General features: G+C 40.0%; 1 protein-coding gene across 3 annotated transcripts in view; it reads left to right on the forward strand.

Moving 5' to 3' along the window:
* Nucleotides 1-4,686, forward strand: part of ASAH2 (N-acylsphingosine amidohydrolase 2) — a 92,375-nt gene extending 87,689 nt beyond the window's left edge. For all 3 annotated transcript variants that reach the window (XM_081824399.1, XM_081824398.1, XM_081824400.1), the window contains 2 exons: nt 1,559-1,647; nt 3,498-4,686. In XM_081824399.1, coding sequence (XP_081680525.1) covers nt 1,559-1,647; nt 3,498-3,681 — 273 coding nt within the window. In that variant the 3' untranslated portion in view covers nt 3,682-4,686. The remainder of the gene's footprint in view (nt 1-1,558; nt 1,648-3,497) is intronic.
* Nucleotides 4,687-13,128: the final 8,442 nt, after the last annotated feature.

The following is a 13,128-nucleotide window of genomic DNA, read 5'->3' on the forward strand; positions in this document are numbered from 1 at the left end:
CATGCACCTGTTGGAAATAATTTCTCTAGGCAGTCAAACTATGCCATAATATTTGCATGTTTATAGCATTGTTTTCTGAAGCTATCAAAGCGTTATGGCAAAACTGCAGGATTAGCTGTCCTTTGATGTCCTTAGGCTGGAGAAATACCATCCTCGTTACTGCCTTGCAGAAACAGGAGAACAAAATGCTTAAAGCACTGTAACGAGAGTAGAATTGATTTCTAATAGTGCTCTGGGACTTGGCATACAATTTCCACTCCCTTTTATTGTTGGTAATCCTTACCACTATTTATCGAAGATGCCTACTCTTTGTAGGCACCTGGTGAAGCGCTTTACATACATTATTACATCAATCTCATTTAATTCTCCCTACTATCCATTGGCTTACATTTTATTGTCCCCATTTTACAGATGAGAAAACCAAGCCTAGAAAGCTTAAGTAACTTGTATTAACTAATTGTGCATCAGGTAGAGATTAGGGTTGGGAGGCGGGAAAGGATAGTCACATAGTTCACAAACACAGTGGCCTAGACTTGTTCTCTGGTCTACACTCTAGACCTGTCCCTGAGGGTTCACCCAATCTCCTACTCCATCTACCGCCACTCTGATGTCACTCTGCCCTAAATGGCTGGAAACCCTTCTCTTTACAAGTCACCATCATCATGAAAACTTTATTGAATATAACCTATCCGTTGAGTAGAGTTTTAAATAATCCCATGGCCCAGGTGTAAGTGAGTGATCCATTCAGCAGAGTTTTAACTGAACACCTGTAAGTGACAGGTATAAAGGGCTGTAATGGATAAAAGTGAATCAGACACAAGTCCTGCCCGTAAGAGCCCACAATCTAAAGATTTTTGAGGAAAATTGGAGATTTCTGGCCTCTGTGTCTTTTAATTTGTTATATTATTCAAATCTGTGCTTTATTTGACACGGAATTCTTAGTCTGAATTGAATTATTATAGCAATTTTCCAATGGGAAAAATAAAACCTGCTTTTGATGTGCTTTCTAGGAATCCATTATGACAAAATATAGGGATTACTTTTAGCACCCTAGGGACAGGGAAGATTTATGCATCCTTTTCAATTCTTTCACTTGGGAGGTATATTTACTCATAATTCATTTACTCAGAGAAGGAAAGATGAAGAAACTCTCTCATTTTCCCTCCCAAGTCTTGAGGTGACTAGAGAAAGTCTTGGAATATAGATCAATAAACATGTCATGAAAAGGTTTGGCTTATGCCTTTTTAAACATCTCAAGTTTTATTCTATCTCTTCTCTGCCCCCGTTTGTAAAATTTGCTATCAGCTCCAAAATTATGATCATTCAGTTTTCTAAAAAAAAAAAAAAAAGTCATGGTGTGTAATAGCCTGGATAAATTAGCATTCTGAAGACATTGCCTAGAATGTAAAGAGAAGCACCTAAGAATTTGGATGAAATTCTAATATATTTTCACACAAGGTATTGGCAGGTTGGCCTATAGTCCACAAGGGACGTATTTGCAGACAAGTTCCTTCTATGACTGTGCAGGGTCTCATCAGTTATATTAATTGCATTTCAGACCCATCAGACCTTCCTCACTGTCGAGAAATACGCAGCTGCATCAGCAACATGGCAAATAGTGCATAATGATGCCTCCTGGGAGACTCGGTGAGCATGTCTGTTGGATATTTTGTCTTTCAAGCCTTGACAACAGTTGGTTAGTAATGCAGGGAAGACAAATGGGAAGCCTGGCTCAATGCATGATATTAATGATAGCAAATTCCCAAGGAGACTTCTGGCCATATTTAGTTGATTTATTAGACTTCATTTTGATTCTGTTTTTCTGCAAAACAATGTGGTGTGCGCTTCTGGAAGATTAGGTGCTAATGAGGTTATGGCCTCCATTTTTGTAAACATCTGTTAGTTTTGCTTTCTTCTATGGCTGCAGACATTACCCCTAAAGACTGGCTAGCCTTCCTGCAAACTGGATGAAAGACATGCTGGTGTGGAGGTGTTGCGATCGCTCTGTAGAGCCTGATGCTCCTTCTGGGAAAATCACGAGTCTATACGCAAAATATATCATGCATGTACACGTTGATGGTTCTTCATTTGAACCAAAAGCTTATTTGGAAGATTTGAAAATGTGTCCAAAATAAGAAAATGTTTCTGCTCCCAAGCGTATAGCATTTCACACCGCACAACAAGCGGGCAAAGGTTTTGCCAATTTGTGTCTACTTTGGATCGTCTTAAACTAAGTGATGGGTTGCGTGTGGGTTTGCTTCCCATGGCTAACTGAAAATCGAAGTTTGACCATAGTGTGGCCCCTTTGATAATCACACGTAAATATGGGCATACATTTTCCTCTGATCTTTAGGACTCTAGGGCATAGGTCATTTTTAAACAAATAATAAATTTATATTTATTGTTAAAACAAGATTATACAGATAATAGAAAACTATGATTTTTTTTTTAAAGCCCCAAATCAGAATAGCAGTGAACACGGAGGACATGGATAGGCCTCCGTCCTGTTCACCAGCAGGAGTATCTCTGTCATGAATACCCTCTCTGCCCAGAGCACTGACTCTCTACACCACTGGGGACATCAGTCAGTTAGCCCCTTGTATCTCACTTACCTAGCGGAGTATCCGAACTCCTTGTGGTGGTCTGCAAGGACTGCTGTGAGCTGACTCTATTTCTGTAAACTCAAGCACTGTGCCACACCTCACCCCACTCTGATCCTACCAGAATGTTCTGTTCCTCCGCTGCACCTTGTGCTTTCCCACTGAAGCCACTTTGCATCTCTTTTCCTCCATTCAGGAAATCTTTCCTCTGAGCATGTGTGGGTTCCATTTAAATAACATCTCCCTAGAGATACCTCTGCCTCACTTGGTTCATTTCACTTAGCACTTTTAAGATCATTTGTCGATTTCTTGTTTATTACCTTTCTTCCCACCCTGCCCCAGGGGGGCATACGCTCCATGGAACCTTGGGCCATGTCTGTCTTGCTCACTACCGTATCCTCAGACCTCTAGAATAGAGTCTGGCATGGGCACTCATTAAATACATACTTTTAACAAATGAATCTAGATGGGAGTTTCAGTATCAGTCGACACAGAGGATGACAAGGGCAAAAGGAATGTTCTAGCAGTTCTTACGCAAGAGACATCCTGTATTCTGAGTATCAGGTGAGGGAGGCTCCCCGGGGTGGATAGTGTTTGGTAGTTAGAAAGGTAGAACAAGTAAAACTATTTCTACAAATGGCTATTTCCTAAAGGATCTCTTCTAGAAAGTGAATATTATTTGTGAACAATGGTACACCTATTTATGTATAGAATTATTGAATGTTAGTTCTGGGAAAGTTTAAAGAGATCGTGGACTCTGTTTTGTTCATTGCTGCACTCCCAATGTCCAGGATAGTGCCTCGGTTAGGGTAGGTACTCCCTGAATACTCATTCATTTTTCTAATCACACATTTTTAAGAGTAAAACTTGGCTGGCTTGTTTGTTTTCTACCAACAGTTTCTATTGGCACAAGGGACTGCTGGGTCACAGCAATGCCACCATCCAATGGTATATTCCAGACACTGCCCAGCCTGGAAGCTACAGAATAAGATACTTTGGACACAATCAGAAGCAGGACTTTCTCAAGCCGGTCGTCATCCTTCCATTTGAAAGCACTTCCTCTACCTTTGAAGTAGTATGAAGAGTTGAAGTTCATTGAAACTTCATGAAGAGTTGATAGTTCATTGAAAGAGCGGCCACACTCTATAATTTATAAAAATGATTTCACATGAATGTAAACTGTGATGATGACTTCAATAATTGTCCCTGTTGGGGGACAGATAGTTTACTGTGAGTGGGACAGAGGGGTGTGTGTGTATGTGGGTCCCATTCGCCTTGCTCTAGGAGCTTCGCACCCCTGATGGTCTAGACCCTAATGCATGACTTCCCTCAGGGCCTTGCGGCTATTTGAAGGAACACATCCCCTCAATATGAAGCCTCTGAAAAGTGAGTGAGTGAGAGTGCTTGGAGATATGTGAACAATGGTACACCTATTTATGTATAGAATTATTGAATGTTAGTTCTGGGAAAGTTTAAAGAGATCGCAGACTTTGATTCTTTCTTTTGCAGATGGGAACAATGAAGTTTCGTGGATTTGAGATTAACAAAGGCTCCAGGACCTCCCCTTACCCCCTGCCCCCATCACACTTAAATATATATTATATAAACACTGACCATAAATGTATATGCCCAATTAGAGAAAATTAGTGTGGAGATTAGCATGCTGACTATTCTATCTTGAGCATAGCCTCTCAAAGCCATTACCCTGGAGTCGATGTACCTGATCCAGAGCTGTTAATGCTGGTAAATTATTTCTGGCATTGCCTTCTGAGGCCAATCACAAGAAAGTCAGACCTGTAATATTTTGATCATGCCTTGTGTTCCCTAACTGCCCTTATCCCCCCGAATTGTGTCTCCTATTCCCCAAGACTGGTTCTAAGTGATTTTGACTGTTTTCACTAATCACATTCACCCCCAAAACACAAGCTTTGCCATTAGTCTAGATATTTAAAACAAAAGTGTTACTGGATTGGAAGGGGGTTCTCGAAGGGTAAGCTCTAAATTCATTTATCTGTTCTTTTATCACTCACTCATGGACTCGTTCAATCACAGAATATTTATTAAAACCTACATACCCAGTATTGTACTGGTGCCTGGCCTTGACAATTATTGTGATCATATTTGGGATGAATGTGTAAGTGTCAAAAGGGGACTATTTTGAAGGAGAAAATTCAGTATATAAATTCAGTATATAAATTCTGGAAGACATTTAAAAAGCAGTAATCTCCGAGTCCTATCTTAAATATAATCGGGGTTGGGTGCTTTAATTTTGGGGGAAAGAGGCTCCAGACCATTTGGAAAAAGCTGTTTTCGTAGTTATTTTTTGGGCATTATGAAATACCCAGCCCGGTGTCTGGAAGAATGAGATATGACAGTTTGACTTTGATTGCTCAGAAGATACCAATTCCATTTAAAATTATCCAAGTTAATGAGGTGCTAGCTCCCAGGCTACCCAGTAAATTTCCAAAAGCCAAGTCATGCTTTTTTATGTACATAAAAGCTTTCACATTTTAGGGGAAAAAAATCACCCTTTATTTCATAAACAAACTTTAAGGCTTGAAAATAGTAATGATATTAAGAACAATAATCCTAGTGCTCACTTATGTATGACTAAACACGCTATATCGCATTGGAATGAACCTGGGACACTCTTTGAAGGACCAGGGTTCTGGTTCTCTGGGAGTTCACTGCTGGAGAATTAGCTAATCGGGATTCCAAAGAGTAGTGATCATTTTCCCTAAAGACGTACAATGTTTAGTGTTAACAGTTCAGAGGCTTCCAGGAGCAGGGAATTCTGAAAGTAGTTGACCTTAGGCAGATAAATGACATTAGAATGGATGATCAGATTTTAAAAAGTTTTTCTCATGATTCAGAGGAGCTTTTGAATTATTTTTCACTACCTCCATGCCTCCCACTGAGGCTCTCCAGTGGGTATGTGATTTCCTGTCGGTTACTTGCAACTCTGCCAAGCCAGACACGGCATTGCCTTGGTGCTGAGCCTTCTGCACCTGCCCTCAGTCCACCAATACTCCTGGCCCCAAATGACCCACAGAAACCTGTTTGCTCACTCGCTGCCGTCTCTTCCAACCCACACAGTTCCATTTCTGTGGTTTGTATGGGAAAATAAGACCAGATCCATAGCTATTCACTCCTGCATTAGCAACACCACAAAGAGGCAGAACTGACCTGTGAATATACAAACCTACATCCCAGCTGTGTTTGTAGCCTGCTGCTGGGAGTGGTTCTTTGGAGCCAAACTGTGTGGCGAAAGCTCCCGAAATTGCTGGAGAACACGGGGAAAAAGGAGTGTGGTTGGTGGGAGAAGGCGTCTGCAGGAGATCTTGTGTCTCGTGTCAAAGTGTCTGTGTTCTGTTTGTTGTCATCTGTCCACTCTGGTTTGAAGGATGTTGTGACTTTCTCAGAAAGTACCGAATGATCCCTCTATATTTTTCAATGAGTATTATATAAAATTGCGAATATGCAATATCATATTTAATAATAAATTAATAGGTACCATTGGGAAAGTATGTTCTGTTGAGAAGGGATGCAGGCAAATGATGACTTTTTTTCCTAAGAGAAGGAATGAATGGTGCTGGATTCCATGTGGGTCAGGCTGGGAAGTGATGTGAATGGCGTCTGTAAGTAACCACCCAAACATAAGGGGTCCCCTTCATCGGTTCCTTCTGGCCCTCCAAAAATTTATTGCTGGAAAATACATACGGTTTTTGAGCATTTTTTACTACTAGGGCAAATGAGAATTTCCTAGGCAGGTAGTTATCTGTAAAATTGTTTCATGAGCCAATACTGAACAAAGACATGAAGAAGGAACATGCTTGTGAATGTCCTTCTCCGATTTACCCTCTCAGGCTTCTCCTCCAATGTAGGCAAACACACTGTCTTTCTTTAATAGAAGCACATGGATTTCATCTTTAGCCAAAAGATTTCATCATTAGATGATCCTTTCATGTCTTTAGTTCTTCCAATAATGATTTTTGCTCCTGGGTATCCTAATCCCACCTGCCAGCTTATACTGGCTTTGGAATATCATGATGCCACAGAGGAAACTTTGCATGTTTCTTACATGATTAGTTAGACTGTGTTCACCTGTAAGTAACAAAATATTCCTGATCAACAGGGGTCCAAATGCTAAAGACACTAACAATCACACATAGCAGTAAATCCTAAGGTGACAAAGTCAGGTTTCCCACAACCATTCCATGATGTCACTGGCTTTTTTTTTCTTAACATACTAACTTTAATTGTCAGGCTTGTCACCTCAGTCTAAAGAGAGCTACTTCATGTCTTCCAGCAGCAAGAAGGAAGAGGAGAGTTCACAGAATCCCTTTTTAGAAGGTAAAAAATATTTAGTAGAAACCCAAGTGGAACCCCCCTTACATTTCCTTGTCTACAATTGGGTCACATAGCTGCAAGGGAGCCTGAGAAACAGAATATTTGGCATTTTCTGCCTCTGGACGGGGAGTAAGGTTCTGATCAGCAGGGAGAAAGAGGTGGTGCAAGTAGCTCTTTGGTAAGAGGGTCAACAGACTCTTTGTGACCAGCATTCCCGTTACCATGATAGGCAAGCGATACTAACTGCAGAGCCAACTTAACAGCTCTTTGATATAATCGGCACTCCTTTTATCTTAGCCAATCTGTTTCAGGAAAGAACACATCTTGGAACATTGATGGCAACAGGACTTGCTCTCTAAACTGCAAAATCTATGTGTTCATTCAGCAAATTTACACGGAGCACCTAAATACTTTGTGGGCACTGTGCTACCCCCTAAGGATACAGTAATGATCAAGGCAGCAAGTTCTTGCCATCAAGGAACTTCGAGTCTTAATGGAAGAAGCAGACAGGTAGACAGGCCATTCTGTACAGAGTGACCCAGACTGCAGCTGTTTAGGCTGTTAAAGATGGCACCTTATAGGGTTTGGGGGATATTACAGGAGGCTTCCTGGGGGGAAATAACATCTAAGCTAAGACCCAAAGGATATTAGCTAGAAGAAAGGTAATGGGGTGTGTGTGTGTGTGTGTGTGTGTGTGTGTGTGTGTGTGTCTAAATGCATGGATGCAGGATGACTACACTTTTTATGTAGGGGGAATATCAGATAGTTTAATCAAGCCTGTAGTTACAGTGCAAGGGAAGAATGATGGTCAGAGATGGAGCCCTGAACTTCACCTTCATAAATAACAATTTGGTGTTATATTCATATTAGCATTTCCCCCCTTAAGACCCTTCACTTATAACATGAATGCACTTGAATGTATTTTCCCTTTGCTAAACTAATAAGACACATCTTTTAGAACTAAGGAAACTGATTTTGGTTCCCAGTCTCCAGTGACATTGGGTATCAACTTTCTGTCTTCATAGGCTGTAACCATTTCTTGGAATTGGATTTATTAAGACTTCTTTTGCTTCTGTCTATCTCATGTTTCCAAATCTTGATTTTCTTTTGCTTTTTTCATGCCTACTAAGTGGGTGAGTATAGCCCATAAAGACCACTCTCTCCCTTTAGATGGAGTCCAGAGTTCCAAGCTACATCTTATAAGTACTTATTACTACTAAAAAACTGACCCACCCACATATACTTCAAAGTTACTTTGGTCTGCATAATTTCAAGTTATCAGAGACTGAGCCTCTGTTCATTTTTTTTTTTTTTGGCTGTGTTTTAGGATAATGAGCAATCAGAAACCTGGGATATTGGCTTAATACTAACAGAAGAAAACAAACCTGCCACCCCACTCTCTGAATCCCCACTCTCAGGAAAGATTGACATGACCATATTCTCTGCTCTCTTGGAGCTTCCTTATTCTATACAAGACCAGTGTAAGCCAATGAATATCAGAACTTAACATCCCAGCCATTGTAACTTTGGAAAAAAGTCCAACATGGACCCACAACATCCTAAGTGGAATTTCAATAAACTGGCTGGTATGATTTTATAAAGTTGGCACCACCACAATGAGGAGAGTATGTACTTTGAATGTCTTTCTGAAGCTGTGGATGTTGTGCTGACCAATTGCCACTCTTTTATCAGTTTCTCTTAGCCTCAAGTCCACAGATGTAAACTATCTCAGGGAGACTAAGGGGTAGCTTTTAACCATGGGACATAAGTGAGAAGTTGTATAATGTGAAAGAAAGAACCTAGGTTTTTAAAGTCTGGTCAACTTGGATTGAATTATGTCTGTGACCTTGGGAGGGTTAATGAGCATCCCTGGTTTATAAAATGGTATAACAATAATGCCCTTCTATGATTGATATGGGGTTGTAGAATTTAATGGTTAAGAGAGAAAGCTCATTGGAAAACTAATAGGAAACAAATTCTGGAGACCAGTTGGTTCAAATCTTAGTTCTACCATTTATCCAATCTCCAACCCTGAGTAATTTACTCAGTTTCTTAAAGCTTCAGTTTCTTAATGCATCTCTATTTCCTAATATATGAATGAGAACAACGAAAGCACTTACATTATTAGTTTGTGAGATTAGAGTAAGGTAGAGTTGTTGGCAGAGGGTCTGGCATATGGAATATGCTTAATTTATTTAGTTAGCTGTTAATTAACTTAGCTGTCACTGAGTATTATGTAAGATGATGCATATAAATATCTAGAAGAGTAGGAAATTAAAAAAATTCTCCATTGTGAACTGAATCCATCATTTGCCCAGGAGACATTATGCTTTTCCTGATCTTTTGGCATCTCTGATGTTAGCGTAGGAAGAGTTAGAATGCATGACAACTGAGGCTCTGAGAGTTGTGTAGACTGAGAGACAGTGGAGGTCAGAACCGGAACCAGAAGCAGCTTCAGGAATGGGTCAGAACATGGGAGTGTATGAAACTCTACAGTTAAAATGGTCATGCCTTACTGATTGATGGGATGGGGAGGGGAAGAAAGTTTTAAAAATGTAAAACCCTGAAATGTCCGGGTACCTGGGTGGCTCAGTCGTTAAGCATCTGCCTTCGGCTCAGGTCATGATACCAGGGTCCTGGAATCGAGCCCCGCATCAGGCTCCTTGCTCTGCGGAAGGCTGCTTCTCCCTTTCCCACTCCCCCTGCTTGTGTTCCCTCTCTCACTGTGTCTCTCTCTGTCAAATAAATAAATAAAATCTTTAAAAAACAAACAAACAAAAAAAAAACCCCTGAAATGTCGTTTGGGTGACAGTAACAGTAGAAATAAGCACCAGAGTAAAAGGAAGAGGGTTGCAGATGGATGAAGGCAAATCTGGGTTTGGGTGCCTGAGACTTGACAAAGTGTCCAGGCAGCAAAGTCCAGTGCATAGTGAGAAATGGGGAGCTCAGCTTTTGCAAAGAAAGTAGGGCAAAACAGAGAGATCCGGGAAGCATCCATTTCAATCCAATAGCAGAAATCAAGGAAGTTGATGACTTGCAAGAAGGACAAAGAAGTAGAAAGAGCCTGGATGACAGGCCTGTGGGGAACACATACTTTTAGGGAGGGGGAGGAGAAGGAGGACCAGAAAATACTATTGCTATGAAGAACAATTAGTAGAATTTGGAGAGTAGGAAGAGAGAACTCCCAAAAGGTCAATTAGAGATAAAGTTGTAGAGAAACTAAAATGGTTAAGAATTGAGTTAAGCCTTTAACACTTGAGAGGCGCAACTTCTTAAGAATGTGGAAGGCATATGCAAGAGGTAGTGTGGTTATCTACGGGGTTGGTGGGATGTGGTAGAGGCAGTTAGTGGCCATTCTGTATCTGCTCTCCCATCCATATTGAGAGTTTGCATTGGTCCCAGGGACAGGGCTCCATTTCTCAGCCTGGGTGTATCCCAGGACGGAATCTGGCAACTGGGAATAGCCAACCAAGTTCTGTTCAGTGGGAAGATAGATGTAGTATGTTCTATTTCCCTACTTGTGCCCTCAGAAGAGATAGTCATACACTCCCTTATCCAGTTTCCTTCCTAGTAACAGACAAGGTGGCAAGAGCCGGAGCAGCCATCTTGAGTCTAGAGATGGAAGCTCCATGTCAAGGATGGCCATCCTATAAAAGATGTCTGGGTCCTTGCTAGTCCCTGAGAGTCAAATCATTCCTTGACTGCTTCATTTCAGATGATTAACTGAGGGGGGAAGAAACCCCCATCTCATCTTTTACTATTCACATCACTGTTAGAACAGAAGAAACTTGTATTCTAACTACTATACTGATTGTAGTCTCCTCAAAGGCTATGATTGAGACACTTTCTTCTACTGCGGCTAGGATAAATGTCAACATATTTGCATAAAATCAGAAAGCAGATCTTTACTGACTGACCTGGGGAAAATGGTATGGTGACGTCTTTCTATTTTTTGACTCTTTGGCTATTATGGGTTGAATCATGTCCCCCAAAACAATGATTGAAGTTCCTAACACCTAGTACCTCAAATGTGACCTTATTTGGAAATAAGGTCATTGCAAATGTAACTAGTTAAGATTAGGTCATGGTAGAGGACAGTATCCAATATGATGTGTATCTTTATTAAAGAGATGCAGACAAGGAAAACGCAATGTGAACAAAAAGCAGAGACCTGAGTGCTGTGAACAAACCAACCTGCTGACCCTTTGATCTTGGACTTCCAGCCTCCAGAACAGTGAGCCAAAAAATTACTGTTGTTTAAACCACCCAGTGTGTGGCATTTTGTTATGGCAGTCCTGGGAAGTGAATACAATGGCCAATGGATTAATTTCCACCCTATAGACACCCACCAAAAGAGATTGTTGGGTGCCTTCCAGTTTAGGAGACATAGTAATTGTATCTGTTCTTTACTCTTTTGGATAATATGGTCATTTTATGGTAACTGGTCTCATCTGTCTTTGGTTGTCTATGAGTGTCATCTGTCACTGTCAAAGGCTACAGTAAATTTTAAAACTAATTTATATATCATAAAAAGCCAAATGAATCAGCTTTGATGAAGCTCTAACTAAAATTTTATGGAGAATAAACATTCCATAATTTTGGGAATTGATCTTTTATGGGTTGTGGGTGAGACTATGAATATCTATTACATATATTTATAAGGTGACAGAATCAGGACAAATATAATTATGCATGTTTATTCTCAGTTCTTATTGAACTAAATTGGGTTTTTTCACCTCCAATCTATTATGCAAGTATTATAAGCTCTGCAGCAAATGAGAGACATGTCAGTATAGAGTCTTTCTTTACATGGAGACAAAGCTAGAAAGGAATCATAATATAATTTAGGAATTTGGTAGTGCCAGTTTTAAATCAAGGCAGAAGACGACTGTTTCCATGTATTAGAGAGGTTATTGCAAAAAGTAGGAGCAGTGAGTTTTTCTCTCTATGAATATTTACTTAATATTTACATAAATGAATACTTTCTATTTCAAGAAATGCTTTTGTGAATAAGAGAATACTTTAAAGGTTATCGAAAAGAAATCTCATTTTTGGAGGGATTTTATTTTCTTTGAATTAACTAATTCATATCTCAATGTCCATTTTTTGCACAAAATTTATTGGGGTCCTGTGGGAAATATGCTGTTTCCTCCTGGTTGTTTGCCATGAAGCCCACCCAGAGGAGTCTGATCATCTTCTCCTATAGGTATCATTCATTCTGTGCCTCCACCATGGTAGGGACATCATGAGAATGCGATCGTGATGCCAAGCTTAGACTGTCGTTGAACTTCTTGAGACCTTAGAAAAAAAATTATTATGGAAAATTGAAACCTACAAATATGGAGAATAGTACAATAATTGCTGCATATTTCATCATTCAGCTTCAGAAAGTATAAACAGCTCACCAGTTGTGTTTCATCTCTTCCTTCACATTTTATGGGGTGGGGGTGGTGTCGAGCTGGACTATTTCTCTTATAAAACTTCAGCATATTTCTCTAACAAATAAAAATATTTTTTCTTCTACTTACCAGAAGGTCACTCTCATATCTAACAAAATTGACCATAACTTCTTAATTTCATTTAATACCCAGTCTATGTTCACATGTTACTGATTATCTAAAAAATACTTTTTCACGGTGAGTTTGTTGTATCAGAGTCCAAACAAGTTCTGTATATAGCATTTGGTTTATTAATCTCTCTTTTTTTAAAGATTTTATTTATCAGAGAGAGAGAAAGAGTGTGCGAGAGTGGGGAGCAGCAGAGGGAGAGGGAGAGGTTCGATAAGCAGACTCCCCGCTGAGCAGAGAGCTGGCTGAGGGGTTTGATCCCAGGACCCCAAGATCATAACCTGAGCTAAAGGCAGATGCTTAACTGACTGAGCCACCCAGGCACCCCTGGTTTATTAATCTCTTAAGTTATACTTAATATATAACATTTCTCCTCCTATCACCCTCATTTCCAGGCTATTTGTTTAAGAAACCACGGTATCTAATAGATTGTCCTACATTATGATCTTTTGCTTCTTCATGATGTGTTTTTTTATATTTATTTATTTATTTTTTATTCTTATGTTAATCCCCATACATTACATCATTAGTTTTAGATGAAGTGTTCCATGATTCACTGTTTGTGCATAACACCCAGTGCTCCATGCAGAATGTGCCCTCCTCAATACCCA

The sequence above is a fragment of the Leptonychotes weddellii genome, chromosome 6 (genome assembly GCF_054177405.1).
Source record: "Leptonychotes weddellii isolate Sample4059 chromosome 6, ASM5417740v2, whole genome shotgun sequence".
NCBI classification, from domain to species: Eukaryota; Metazoa; Chordata; class Mammalia; order Carnivora; family Phocidae; genus Leptonychotes; species Leptonychotes weddellii.